The 15,185-nt window shown below is 38.5% G+C and overlaps 1 protein-coding gene across 1 annotated transcript; it reads right to left on the reverse strand.

Moving 5' to 3' along the window:
* Window positions 1-471: 471 nt before the first annotated feature.
* On the reverse strand, window positions 472-13,331 carry oclnb (occludin b). The gene is made up of 9 exons (XM_071536063.1): window positions 13,309-13,331; window positions 11,689-11,780; window positions 8,313-9,024; window positions 7,029-7,193; window positions 4,070-4,185; window positions 3,066-3,173; window positions 2,023-2,194; window positions 1,600-1,641; window positions 472-1,493 (listed from the first exon to the last, which is right to left on the reverse strand). The coding sequence occupies exons 2-9, from the start codon at window positions 11,739-11,741 to the stop codon at window positions 1,395-1,397; spliced, it is 1,467 nt and encodes a 488-aa protein (XP_071392164.1). The 5' UTR covers window positions 11,742-11,780; window positions 13,309-13,331; the 3' UTR covers window positions 472-1,394.
* Window positions 13,332-15,185: the final 1,854 nt, after the last annotated feature.

The raw sequence follows: 15,185 nt of genomic DNA on the forward strand, positions 1-15,185 counted from the left end.
CAATAATAGCGTTACTACCAATACCACAACGTGATAGCTTAATGACTTCTAAACCTAACTTAAGTTAATCAATTCAATACATCTTTATTTAAAATAGCAGAAATACAATTCCTCGGCAACACACTACTACTTGAACTCATTAGCTAGCTTAGTAACAGTTGTGTTAACTTTAGGTTTATTTGCGGTCGTTAAAGTTACTGAAGTCTACGATACAACTTGCTAGCCCTCTAGAGCTGGTACACAGCTACTTACATTTGTCATCTAGTCAACGTCTGTTTTCTATTTGTCATATAATTTAACAAGGAAAGTACCACAACATACCAACGGCACCGGTAAGCTAATGCAACGTTGTTTTGTTCCGGAAGGAAACATGCGCTATTGAGGAACAGTTCCGCTCAGTCACCTGTGATTATTACCACGATTCCGTCGACTATTGGAAAACAGTTTTAATTTTAAAACACATTTACACAATGAAGGAATAATGAAGTTACATTTTATTGTAAGCTTACATGCCTGCTTTCTGGAAAGCTGATCATATACAAGTGGTTGTAACCTTGGAATATACTGTACATCTTATAAAATATTTGTGCATAAATCAATCAAGCAAATAAATCAAGGAAGAGAACTGCCAAAGAGAGCCATTATTTGCATCAACATTTACAATAAATGGAAAATCTGCAAAATAACACCGTAATATATGAGTAGACAGGGCTCGGAAGACTTGTTCATTTGCTTTAGACTGAAATTCATTAAAAGACACATTTCAAAATGGTTGCAATGCCTCTGTCTTATTTGCATCTGTAGTAAAAAGAAAACTCACAATGGCAAGGACACAGTGAAGTTGCTTCAGTTTATAAAAACCGAAGAGTGCAATTCTACAACACACAAAACTGACTACAGAACAATATCAAATTTTTATCATTACTAAAAGAAGGTCATTTAGAAGGGGTGGTCTGTGACTTGGGGTGCAATAATACACATCAAAATCATGACTGCTCCTTCACTTGACGAGAATCTGTATAAAAACACATTTAAAAAGGTCTAAAAGAAGCACAGCAACTGCTTCAGAAAAGTCACCATTACTGAAATAAAAACATACTGAAATTCACATCATTCTCACTTTCTAACTTCAGGAGAGAAAGAAAATATAATACACATACACTTCACTTGATCTTCAAAATAGTTCTCCCTGAGTCTTACGGTGGATGAAGAATTGATCAAGGAGAGCCATATAGTAAAAATAAAAAATAAAAATACATCCCTTTCGTTCTGGAGGAAATCTCAGATCTAGCAAGACTGGATTGATACAACATTAAGATAAAGACACCAGGCTTTTACTATAATAACCCCATATAGATCGGTGATCAGCTTATACAAAGGGAGGGTGGGTGACTTCATGGACGGCGGTCATATTCGCTGACTTTCCTCTTGATATGGGACAGTTTGGACCTGAGATACTTGCATCGCTTCTTCTTAATCTGGTAGTCTGAGGACTGGAGAGAGGAAAGAAAACCATTTCAAGCATTCACTGACAAAGGACCAATACTGTTAGTATTTCACTGTAAATGAGTGAATTGTTGGGATTATAGATGCCTTTACCTTTTTGAGATTCTTCACTCTGGTGTATTCATCCATGGCATCCTGATTAACAACAATATGGTCAGTGATATGAAACAACCATTCAGAGCTAAAGACCCCCCCCCCACACACACACACACACGTTTCTCTTTCTATACTTGTGAGGACCAAGGTTATTATCGTTAACGATACTAACGAACTAACAAAATAATGAAAACTAGGTGTGAAAAAACATTTTCGTTAACTGAAATAAAAATAAAAACGAGGCTTTACAAAAAAACGATAACTAACTGAAACTGTATTGTGAAACTACCTAAAATAAACTAAAATTATAGAGAAAATGTCTTTCCCTTGAAGAAGTGAGGACTGGCCATCCTCATTTGAAAGGTCTTTAAACTCAAACTGGCTCTACAAGAACACACACACACACACACACTCACTCACCAGGAACTGTGGGCTGCCCTCTGGGTGTCGGTCCAGCTCTCTGTCCAGGTCGGCCAGGCTCTGCTGGATTTGATCGAGCTCGGTCTGCAGGCTCTTGTACTCTTGGTGATCCCTGTCAAACTCCCTCTTGTAGCCCAGACGCTCCTGCTCATCCACGATGGGAGGAAACTCACTGCCAGGGAGACATCACATCATGAAGTGACTTCAGAGCTTTAAGTTCAATTCACTGTGCTTGAAACGTTTGATTGACTACAATAGAGGCTTTACAGTTTTGTCACAAATCAACCACGTCTATCTCCATCATGGAGGTCTATTGAATAATTGGCTGTGAGAAAATAATGGATAAATATCTAACAACCAGGCTAGAAAAAGACAGATACCTGTTTTCTGGTTGTAGGTCAATTCAGTAAGGTTCAAAGTAAAAGTGAATAGTCTGATAGATTTGTTTCCAAATGTAGGTTACTGTGACACAGTAAACTGTCTTGTCTTTAGCCCTAGTCTCTACTCCAAAACATGAAGAGTTGTAGCTTGATAAGAGTCAGCTCAGTTAACCTGAACAAACTGTTAGCTAGCTAACTAGCCAGCAAAGACACTGATGTTAATGTGAACATGCTAACGCTAGCTGCTACTAGATACGTTAGCTAGTGTGCTAATCAGATGAAATCAAATCAAATCATCATATTCACAGCAGTGAAATAGGTCTTTAACAAGTCAGTGATAGTTAGCTAATCAGATACTATGGTTTGCTAGCTAACAAGTTGATATTATCTAAACACAATTAAGTTTCATTTTCTCTGTTTTGCATATTTATATCATGCAAAGCATATAATATTATAAGTATAAGATATTAGGGAAAGCGTAACAGCATTTCCATTTTATCTGATGAAAAGAACAAAAAGAGATATGAGATTGGGGTGGTCGGTGGAACAGAGAGGATCCATCATCTTTGATCATCCATATGGCTATTCATCATAACCAATAAAGCAGCTTGTTATCTTTCTCACAACCGTTTGACCATCAGATTCCTTCACACATCTACTCACGTGTTGAAGTCGGCCTCCTCCAGTTCATCTCCAGACTCGATTCCAGTGTCATAGTCCTTCAGCTTGCTCTTCAGGCCTCCCAGAGAGCTGCTGCTAATTTCAGAGTCTCTGCAAATACCACAGGGGAGAAATGTGTCTTTTGGCTGGATTGCAATTCTGAGATTCAATATTTTGCTTGTCCAACTAATGTAGTTTAATCAAATATAGAGATAATAAATATAGAGAACAAGTTTCATATTTTATCTCATGCACGTGCACCAAGTCTGTGTACAAATAACTACCTAATGCATGATTTACTAATTCTTCTGTAAATTAAGTATTTAGCTATTCACCAGAATCAAACAGGAAAATGCACTCTGACTTTATCCACTGAGGAGAAAAAGTGTTCGGATGTGCAAAACCATGCATTTTTTCAAGTGCATATATTTATTTTTAATGAATATAATTGTATTGGGTGTATATGAGTTTTGTGACCAAGTAACCGTTCAGACCAATCATTGGGCAACATGCTTACTGAGTTTTTTTCCCCCCAATTTTTCAGACTGAAACTTCTAATTGTTTGGGATTTTCTAATGCATATAAAATCTATTGTCATACAGGCTGTTTGAAAAGTCAGTGAGCTGATTCAACTTTGATAAAAAAAATAAAACAAAATTGTTAATGTTAACATAACAATTTAGTGTGTAAATTAGATGTGCTAACAAAAGAGTTAGCTAACCAGACACTATTGCTAGCTAACAAGCTGATATGATCTAGGAAACACAATTTTCTCTCTTTTTTCCACAGTCCAAAGTTTTCTACTCTGTACTCATACAAATTATCCCTCTATTTACCTAGTTTATTCACAGCTGTTCAAGTTAAGCCTGTCTAGCGCTATCTTCAGATCAGTGTCAACAGGTTGGGTTGACAAAAAGCGAAACCCCTTCAGGCTCATTTCAGATCGTTTTGGACCAGATTAAAATTTACAGGCCCCTGGTAAGGCAGTATACTCTCATATGGCTTACCCAGGCAGGTAAAGGGGCTTGCTGTAGTCCAGCCGGTCTAGATAGTCCCTGGACCCCCCCACTCGGTCATTGCCAGCGTTCAGCAGGGCTTCAGGCTCACCAGACACGGTCTTCACCTGAAGCAAAGAGATAAAGTTTAGGAGTCAAAGGTTGGGACCTGAAATAAAGCTGAGACCAGGATTTCAGCTGCTGAGGCCCATAGGCTTCTTTTTGGCAGCTGCAAAATTGTTGTACATCCCCGATATAAAAGTCACCTGCATAGCACAAACAATTTAGAATAACAAGGGTTTAAGTCCCTATCTGTTAAATTCATCTGTTATATTCGATGATCTACCACTGTATTGTTGAGGACATTTGTAGGCTCCACAGGGGAGTTGAGAGTAAACAGAAAAGTTGGTAAGTACATAAATTAAACTTAGCTCAGATTTCATGATTTCAATTCCGCACACATTCACTGATCAGGGGCTGGATTCACAAAACCCTCTTAAGAAAATCTTCTCAAGTGCCATTTTTTTCTTAACTTTAGTCTTAAGAAAAAATGCTATTCTCAAAAACAGCTCTTATATATTTTCTTAACTTTCTTCTTATGTTTCTTCCTAAGAAAACACTTAGGAATAAATGGTATTCTTGAAATGAAAGTTCTCAAATTTGTTCTTGATTTTTTTCTTAACTTTAAGACGGCCCTTCACCTGTCTTAAAACTCCTACAGTGAAAAGGTAAGCCTCTAATATCATATATTTAAACACATTTTAGACAAGTAGGTTATAGTTCAAAGTCTTCATAGGTTCCCCTACACCTAACATTAAGATGAACATTTATTGTAAAGCTTTATTTGGTGTAGGGCCAGGTAGGCCTCTGTCTCATGTCTGTTGAAAATAAGCTGCAAATTTTACAGTTACCAACAGCAACCAATGTTTAAATCTTTGCTCTAGTTGCTCTAAATAGGTTTTTCCCCAATTGTTTTGTAGATGGAAGCACTTTGGGTTGCCTCCTAGCCTTGTCTCCTAGCCTCCTAGCCTTGTCTCCTAGCCTCAATGGCAGTAAGCCTAAAGTTTATTAACCAGAATTAATTCAGGCCCAATTTTGAGAAGTTCAAGTAGGAAAATTAAAGAAATTCGTAAGAAATGAGACTGTTACTAACAAAATATTGAGGAATTGCACTTAAGAGCCTTCTTAAGAACTTCCTAAATTCCCTATTATGTAATTTCTTAAGATCTATCTTAAGAACACATAGGTGAATCTGGCCCCAGGAAATCACTGAACTATTTTTCTCTGCTGCAGCATAGAATAAAGTCAGAATTCTGAGAAAGTCAGAATTCTGACTAAACTTTGAATTCTGACTCATTTTTGTCCACCATTTTTCTCATTCACTTTCCTATAGTAGTTTGCATGTGTGATGTTTTGTTGAGGTTCCCCTAAGGTATCTCTCATGGCCTAGTTTATACTGCAATAACCTGTTATCTCCGTATGGTAAACAGTCTGTAAGAGCGCTGCTGACCAGGACCGACCGGTTCCTCCACTTCTCCCTGCATGCCTAAATACCATCGATACCATCGCTGCCACAAACAGGAAGCCTGGGACAGATTCTCTTAGCCAGTCGCACCTGCTGTCAGTTATGAATGCGTAGCTGGGAGAGTTCTTTCCATTTGAAAGAAAACAGTGCTGACTTGAAACAAAAATGGAATGGCGTTTTCAGGTTAAGACTTTCATTTGGTCTTCATAAGACAAACCATGGCGATTCCATTACTGTAAATGCAAGAATGCTTGAATGTTTTTAGAGAACTATACTCCACTCATACTGCTGAGGAATTAGAGGTTTTTAGTTTCTAAGTAGTAACTTTTACTAGTTGCTGGATAACTCTCTCTCTCACTCTGTTATTTTTAGAAGTCATTGTGACAGGGCAGGACATCATGCTACAAATGAGAGTGGCCAAACAGGCCACACCCAGAAACTGGAATTGAAACCATCCTTTCCCTGTTCCTCGTCTCACCTGACACACACACACACAAACACAGTTATCACTCACTTATCCTCCTCTATCTTGACTAACATGCCATGCTGTTTCTGCTTTTCCTTTAAGAATCTGAAACAAAGTATGATAACTCCTGGAACATCAGACGCTTATATGGTGGAATCCAGTTTCATTAGCAAGGAACAGCTAACACACATATTGATTTCGGGACCATAATTTACTACATCAACAGTGCTAGGGCTGCAACTAACGATTATTTTCATTGTCGATTAATCTGTCGATTATTTTCTCGATTAATCGATTAGTTGTTTGGTCTATAAAATGTCAGAAAATGGTGAAAAATGTGGATCAGTGTTTCCCAAAGCCCAAGATGACGTCCTCAAATGTCTTGTTTTGTCCACAACCCAAAGATATTCAGTTTACTGTCATAGAGGAGGAAAGAAACCAGAAAATATTCACATTTAAGAAGCTGGAATCAAGAGTATTTTCACTTATTTTTCTTAAAAAATTACTCAAACCGATTAATCGATTATCAAAATAGTTTAATTTAGATTAATTTAATAGTTGACTACTAATCGATTAATCATTGCAGCTCTAAACAGTACAAGACTGTATTGCGTCAAAACAAGATAGTCTTTGTACCCTCATGTGGTTATTTTGGCCCTCTTTTTCATTATTGTGTGCAAACAATTTCAGAAATCATGTAAACAAATTAATACATTTTTTAAAGCATGTGCTCAATTTAGTTCCTTCAGAAAGTTTCAAACTGATTTCACCCACTTGTCATAAAGTTTACTTGATTTTAGTTTAATGACCCTGATATGATGTTGAATATACTATAGATATATTTAGTTGAATCCTTTTTTCTTGGAAACCATGGTTACCTCAGAAAATGTAACGCACACATACATAACACTGAATGTAACATATCTCTTTACAACACGTCATTCACTGACAGATGCTACCATAAACACACATACACTCACCCATTCCCCAATGCTGTTGGGTACACCATCATTGATGACCTTCACTTCCTCCCAGAGGATGCGATCTCGGCCCCAGCGCCTGATCTTGGATCGAGTCTTGACCGCGAACACCAGCAGGATGATGAGGGCTACAAACACCAGGAAGCCCAGGACAATGGCTATGGCCTGCAGGAGGCAGAAGAGGAAAATCCAGTCCAATCACATGTAGGGGAAAAGTAGGGACAGTGAGATGTAGAACAGAGAGTTCAAACATTCAATGAACTCATCAAGAAGTTTGACAAGGTTTGACTCAACAGAACAAACCTTCAACAGCTGCAACCTCAAAACAGCCCAAAGTCAAATTTCTAGTATTTATGGGAAAATACATTTCAACGAGCAAGACGATGACCCAGACAGGGGCGGACTTAGTGTTTTGGGGGCTCTAGGCAAAGGCAAGTATGGGCCCCCCTGACTCCCAACTCTCTCACTTATTAATCCATCCTGTCTACATCTAATCTTGGGTAGCTTTGAAAAAAAAAATGTTTTTAACTTAGTAGTAGCTCAACTACTGATGCAGTGTCAATGAAAATGAGAAGTTGTATAACCCACAACAGTCTGACAGAGTAGGGAGTAGGATTGAAATGATTTATTGTAACGAAAAGAGGGGTGTTTATCAATAACAAATTGATTAAAAATAGGTTTACATTAATTCTATTCTTGTCTTTTGTGGGGCCCAAGGCAGTCGCCTACCTTTGCCTAATGGTAAGACGTTGAACAGATTTCAAAACGACCTACACCAACATTGAAATCCCATGTAAAGCACCAAAATGTCCACAGTCGTCCATAGCTGTTACCTGCCTCGTTTTGTGAAATCAGAACCTAAATATCTTTCTGATATCAGTTCAATACAGTTAGCAAAGATGTTTTAATATGAATTTTAACAGTGCTATAGTCATATTGGGAACATTTTGTGCTTGTTTGGTTTGTCTGTAAACCTAAGGCCCTGGACTTGGCCACGTCCTGCATGTCACCGTCCATCAAATGTCTGCTGGGTATGGTAAATAATTATGCTACCAGTAATCAATTCACTGGACTGTCTTTACAAATCATTTTGAGTGATATTTTTCATATTCAGTCATAGCCATCGGTGGAGAAAGTATAATTTTAGCCCCAGTATGGCTATGATTGTACAGTTTCAGAACATTCGAGATGTACACAGGATTCCTGTTGAGGAAGTGGGTATGAAAGGCCAGAATGGATATACATATATATATAGATTCCCTCTCAGCCTGTGCTAGTACACACCTCTTGGGGCTCCACCACACAGTAGTGGTAGAGGTACTGGTTGATGAAGATGCCCTGGGCCTGGTTCTGGTTCTGGTACTGGGCACACAGCTGGCGGATCTGGCTGTAGTAGACGGACCCTGTGGACTGGGCTGTTGGGTTCACCGCCACCAGGTACACAATGGTGGCAATGATCATCAGAAACGCCAAGATGGCACAAATGATGATGGCCGCCAGGTAGAACCCTGGGGAGCGGGCAGTGTTTTGCCGGGACACGACCAAAACGAATATGACAAGCACTGCGATGAAGGTAATGCCCGCGATGGCGATAATGAAGCCTTTGCCAGCTTTGGGATCCATCTGGGATCCTCCATAGCCACCATAGCCGCCACCGCCGATGGCACCTGAGCCGCCATAAGAGCCGCCGTACGAGCCGCCGCCATAAGAGCCGCCGCCATAAGAGCCACCGCCATAAGAGCCGCCGCCATAAGAGCCGCCGCCGTAACCCGGTAGACCGATGCCACCGCCCATCATGCTCATATCGTAGTCCCAGGCCAGCGTGGAGGCGACGCAGGCAAACACCGCCACGCACATGATGATGATGATGATGCACATGATCTTCATCACGCCCGGAGGGGAGGTCCAGCGGTAGAAGTGAAGCAGCTCCTCCCCGGGGTAGTAGGACAAGGCCGGGTGTGAGAAGCGCTCGCTGTGCTTATGTCTGCTGCCATGGCTGGAAGAGAAGGAGACGTTACAGCTGGAGTGAATGTACGTTGTAGTAGAACGGACAAGGTGGACTGACCTCTGACCTCTGACCTCTGACCTCATGCCTGATGCTGCGTTCCAGAGATGACGGGAAGTGGGAAGTTGTGACTCCCTTCTAAGAAAAACGCAATGGAACGGCCCTTCGAGTCGTAAACTCAGACAGGATTTCTCAACCCCGAAACCCCCGAAAGCGATGTCAATATTAAACACTGACACTACAATTCAATTTTCAGCATCACATGTCCTTAAATCTATCAAAACAAATGTGTGGTAAATGGTTAAACATATAAATTCAAAATGTAAAGATGCTGAACTTATAAATGCTAACATTCCATGCTAGCTAGCTAGCGTTGCCAAATATCTTTGGCATAACATTAGCAGTTGCACGGGGGACAGAATGTCGAGAAAATTAAATGTAGTGGCCATCCATGTTTCTTCCCTGGACCATGTTTAACTACAGGTAGGTTTAACTACAACCTACCAGCTGGGAATTTCTCACTTCCAACATTGAATGGAACACAGCATGAGCCACACAACTTGATCCAGTAGTGGTGGAAGAAGTACTCTGATCCTTTACTGAAGTAAAAGTACCAATACAGCAATGTAAAAATACTCCATTACAAGTAAAAGTCCTGCATGAAAAAGCCTACTGAAGTAAAAGTACATAAGTATTAGCAGCAAAATGTAGTATTAAATTAGTATTAAAGTAAAAGTAGTGGTTTGGTCCCTCTGACTGATATTTTATTATATATGACATCATTAGATTATTAACACTGAAGCATCAGTGTGTAAGCAGCATGTTACTGTTGTAGCTGCTGGAGGTGGAGCTAGTTTGAACTACTTTATATACAGTTAGCTAGTTTAGCTAGCTTTTTGTAAGACGTCAAAAGCCAAAAAGGTTGGAAACCACTGGTTTCATCTTTAACAATGTGTTGTATTTTAAAAGCTTGTTATATTATCCATTGTGTCAAATCTCCATCTGAAAAGTAACTAAAGCTGTCAAATAAATGTAGTGGAGTAGAAAGTACAATATTTCCCTCTGAAATGTAGTGGAGTGGAAGTATTTAAAAGCTGGCACTCCTTTGATAAGCCATCTTGCTAAAAGAATTCTTTGTAAACAAGATAAACCAGCTTGAGTCTGACAGTCTGGCTTTTCTCACCTCCATAGGATCATAACATCTCATCATCTCCTTTCACGCCAAGGAATTATCGACACAAAAAAGGGACATAATTACCTGTAACTGTATGCGTGTTTAATATATTGAAGAGTATGGCATGTATTTTACAACATATTAATTTTTCGGTAATGTGTGGTATATGGATATCATGTACTAACAGTACTAAATTGACAAGCCTCCTATGAAGGGCAGGCTGAGCATGTTTTGGTCTCTGGATCTGAATATTCCTCAGAAATCTCTTATTATGGGGTATGAAGAATATACTCCATATTGTAATGAAAAATGTTTTTCTAAGAAAGGTATTTTTTTCTGTTTTCCTGCCAGAAAGGTTGTTTTGTAAAATAATAACTCTATTTTTATAGCACCATTCATACATAGAATGCAACTCAAAGTGCTTTACATAAAATAAATGGATTAAAACAATTACAAGCAAAAGCAACATTTTCAAAAAAATCTAATTATCATACTCCAGTATAGGAATGAACCTCTATACCCATGATTTAGGAAATAACCCCTAATTATCAGCGAGAATCTCCCCAAAAAAAAGCAATATTGTACTTAAGTGGAACATTTTCTTTTTGATACACATACACATTTCCAAGACACTGACATGTACAGTAGATACAAATAACATTATTTCCTCCAGCTTCTATGATCCTACTTTTAAAAAGGAGAAAAAGTTTACTGAAGAAACCTGAATGCTGGTGATGACAGCAGATCCCTAGTCCTGAACCATTAGAGGTGTGTACACTGAAAAGTGACAATATTCTACCAATGTCGAATAGAGCTTTAAAAGCTGGATAAAAAAAAAAAAACCCATAGCAGAAGCAAGGTTATTATCGTTAACGAAAACTAACGAAATAACGAAAACTACGTGAAAAAACATTTTCCTTTAACTGAAATAAAAATAAAAACGAGGCTTTACAAAAAACGATAACTAACTGAAACTGTATTGTGTGTTTACAAAATTAACTAAAATTATAGAGAAAATGTCTTTAGTTTTCGTCTTTGTCAATTTATTTCATACATAAGCCTAGTATTTTGGGTGGATATGAAATCTATCTTCCCATTTCTTTTTTTTTTTTTGAACTTTTTGAATCTCGCCCCTGACAAATACCCCATATTACAATAAAAGACTAAAACTAACACTGAAGCTAATAAAAACTCAACTAAAACTAAGTATTTTCAAAAAAGAAAAACTAAACTAGCAAACCCGCTTTAAAAACGAATCAAAACTAAACTGAAATTGAAAACAAAAAGTCAAAACGAAATAAAAAATAAAAACTAATGAAAAATGCAAAACTATAATAACCTTGAGCAGAAGACGAGGTGGAAAAAAGTGTGTCTGGAGGTGTAGTGTCAGGGCCGACTACATGCTGTGTGGTGGCTACGAAATGTTGAAGGATAACATTGCAGTATTAGGGGATGGATGATAGTTCAGTGGGTCAACTTACTGTCTGTTGCTGCCTGGCTGGTAGGGAGGGGGGCTGTGTTTGTTGGATGGCATACTGGGATCCAACTGGAGGTCACCACGATTCAACTCACCCTGCCAGAAAATACAGATAACATGACATTAAAGGTGCTCTGTGCATCATTTTTAACCATCAATATATCGATATACGATCGGTAGCCTCTATCACACACCAGTGGTTTTGTTAGTGTTGGAGTTTCTCCAAATTAACACCACATTTCCCATAAACCCTGTTGCTTCCTGCCCCCCCCCCCCCCCCCTCCCTGAAGATGATAAACAGGTTGCAAGTGATTTTCACATCAGCCTTTCACTCCTTCCACTATCTGCCGTTGCCAGAAACTCTGAAAGCTTTAACTCTGTTTGCTCTGGAAGAACACCCTTCCTGTTTTGTGCCGTAAAGCAATCCAGCAGATTTCCCTCCAAATCTGACCCGGTGCCCACTGTTGCCAACAACTTGTAGAAACATTTCAGACCGCACAGGCAATTTTATTTCTCAAAAGCAACTAGAAACAACAAGTCTAGTCAAGTCAAAAATGTTAATGTTGCAGACTCCTAAAGCACTGACTTATTTAGCAGCCAATAGCTATTTTCCTTGGAAGAGTGGACACACAATATAGAATGCAGGGTAAAGGCTGCCAATCTGATGGTATAGGTTTATTTAAATGTGCTTTAGAAATACATTTGACTTGACTTATTTGAGTCTCATTTGTTTACAGTTATTATAGTTAAGTCTCAAAGTTAATGTGGTAGTGATTTACTGATCTTCAAAATGATACGTGTAGCGCATTTGCATATGGGAAGTGAAAAATATCCAATGTGCATTTCATAAAAAAACATGATGGATAACTTTCTCCCTTTGAAACATTCATCAACCACAGCTGATACAGAACAGGCAACTCAAACATTGGTGGGACCAATGCTTTTGTTTGTGGGAAAACAAAGCAGCAGTAAGTGGGTGGAGAGTATGCTGGCTGTCTAGTTAAAGACTGAGTGGCTGATAAGACAAACAGAGCTACTGGGTTAGCTAGTTTCATACTGGCCTGCCTGTCAGTCGAGTGAAACTGCATGCTGCCTGCTGTGTTTTTACACCAAAACATCCTGCTGTAGGTCTGCTGGCACATTTAACTTTACACTATTTACCTTGCAAATCAAATTTTAAGTCACAGAGCAATGCAATTCGACACAACATGAAAAGACAGTGATGTCAGTTAAATAGAAGTGATTAAGAAAACGAGCCTTCTAAAACAGAATATTATCAGTGGCTTTAGGTTAGCTACATGAAAGCCATTTGGTTGAGCTTCATACTGTGAGGAGAATCAACGCAAACAATGTTAAAACATACATTTAAGAAGCATACGTTACCAGTTAACAAACACAACAATAAATACGGATACTTCCAGTCAGAATTGTAAGACAAAAGTTAAATTGGGAATATTTTCGACAAATTCTGTTGTTGAGACACCCAATTCTTGACATGGCTAATTAAAAAAATATGAACCTGTTAAAACTCAGAACAGTAAAAGGTTGTGGGCAAGAGAAGGCCTAAGTTAAATTTTATCTGCGGATAAATTCAGCTTCGGATAATTGTTTTTTCTGAACTCACCTGTTTGATCCACTGTCTGATGCCGACGAAGACTGAAGCGATACTGATGTGACGAACACACCTAGGCGCGTTCCCGCCCCCCCCTGGGCGAGTGGGCGTGCTCAGCCGGAGGGAGCAGGGACGCGCATAGGTGTGTTGATCAACTATGTCACCCCCCCTTCCCTCCCAGGTCCTACAAGACAAACCAGCCTGTCCTCCCTCCTCCTCCTATTCTTCTCCTATAGCCTAACAACAGTAAAGGTTTCACAAAGTACAAGGAAAAACTGTAAACATATTCCCACCGGTCTTGGAATAGCATGGAATATCATGGGATTTCGTATTCCAGCCAGGGAAAAGTCATAATGCCAATGCATTTATAGATAGGCCCTATGTTAGTTTTATTAGTGTTTAAATGACAAATTCCCATTACAATAAAGTAGTTAAACATTGTCTGGTGACATTGATCCAATAATAGTCAATTTATGTCAACAATTTATGTTCATTTTATCTGTTTTAGTTGATATGAAACCATACAAACTGGTATTGTTTTTTTTTTTTTTTTTTTGTATTTTTGAAACTGTTTATTTGGATCAACTGTATTTTCTTAAAACATAAGAGGATGATTGTTCTTTTTTTGTTTCTGTTTTTGTATTTTTTTGTTTGAGTGAACATTTAAAATTCACACCAGTAAGAAAAAGTATTGAAGTACTTGCAACTAAATGCACTTAACTTTATTGTGACATAGAGTGGTACTGCATTAATAACAGTCCAGTTCATTTAAAAGACCATCAGAGCCTTTCCATTGTTTCAGTATCTGACCAAAAGTCTGATATAAGCTTTGTTTCCCTGACATCCTTCCAGGTCATATGATTCTGGGTAAATTGACAGCATAAAGCCTCTCGAGTTGCAAAACCTGACACCGGGTGGAAAAGAACTGAGTTTAAAAAAATACCCTTCAGCTCGACAAAACCGGTCCTGCAGGCTGACTGGCCAGGACTACAATAGCAGCCATTTTATGAGGGTGACAGGTAGTTTACGTTGAAATGGAGCCAAAAATGTCGCTCTGCTATATCCATTTACAGTAATTCCTTTTAGAACCATTTGAAGGAAATTCTTTATTCTACCTACAGAAATGATGTGAAGGATGGTAAAGCCACCTAGCACAGTTTACTCACCTTTTTAAGTAGATAAACCTCAATCATAAATTTGTAGTATTCGCAGGGTTTGACCCACGTGGATTTTTGAAGGCCGATACCAATATTTTTGTGTTGAAGCTGCCAATAGACAATATTTTGTACCAGTATTCAATGTCTCTGAATATGACCATTTTTACACCCAAAAATAACACGTATTCAGTGTTTCTCTGAGATTTTTGTATTCTTGTCAGGATGGAAAAGCCTCTGAAACAGCATTTAGACCATCATGGACACTAAAACTCTCCATTGAAACCCAGACTAATTCAATTATTTTAGGGTTAGCAGCTCTTTAAAGCCACACCTATTCAATGGTAGAGAATCTCCAAGATACATTACTCCCTTTAAATGAAGAATTAATTAACAAAAAAAACAAAAACATATTTGAACAATTAAATGAATAAATACAATGTGCAAAATCAAACTTCATGTCAGGTTTATCAGACTGTTTTTCTGTAGCTGTGGTCAGGGAGGAACCTCCATCATATCAGAGGTGGACCACACTGACTGGCTGATATCTGATTTAATAAAAGCCAATATTAGTAATCCTAGATATTAGTCTAACCTTATGTCCTCAGTGTGTAGTAAAATATCAATGCAAGTTGCATGTGGTTTACAAAAAAAAACCCACATCACTTATGAAAACAGAATTTCTTTTGTTTTTGCTGTTTTTTGTCACTGACTAAAGTTCATAGGTTACCCACT

The sequence above is a fragment of the Centroberyx affinis genome, unplaced genomic scaffold (genome assembly GCF_046629955.1).
Source record: "Centroberyx affinis isolate AG114_WGS23_722 - 3 ecotype Tasmania unplaced genomic scaffold, CSIRO-AGI_Caff_v1 ptg002820l_1, whole genome shotgun sequence".
Classification (NCBI taxonomy): Eukaryota; Metazoa; Chordata; class Actinopteri; order Beryciformes; family Berycidae; genus Centroberyx; species Centroberyx affinis.

Bases quoted from the DNA above. Each gene is read 5' to 3' on its own strand.
- oclnb (XM_071536063.1), bottom strand. From the start codon at position 11,741: ATGCCATCCAACAAACACAGCCCCCCTCCCTACCAGCCAGGCAGCAAC. The intron at 7,194-8,312 runs GTGTGTACTAGC...TGCCTCCTGCAG, and splicing joins GTGTGGTGGAGCCCCAAGAG to GCCATAGCCATTGTCCTGGG. The intron at 3,174-4,069 runs GTAAGCCATATG...TGGTATTTGCAG, and splicing joins AAGCCCCTTTACCTGCCTGG to AGACTCTGAAATTAGCAGCA.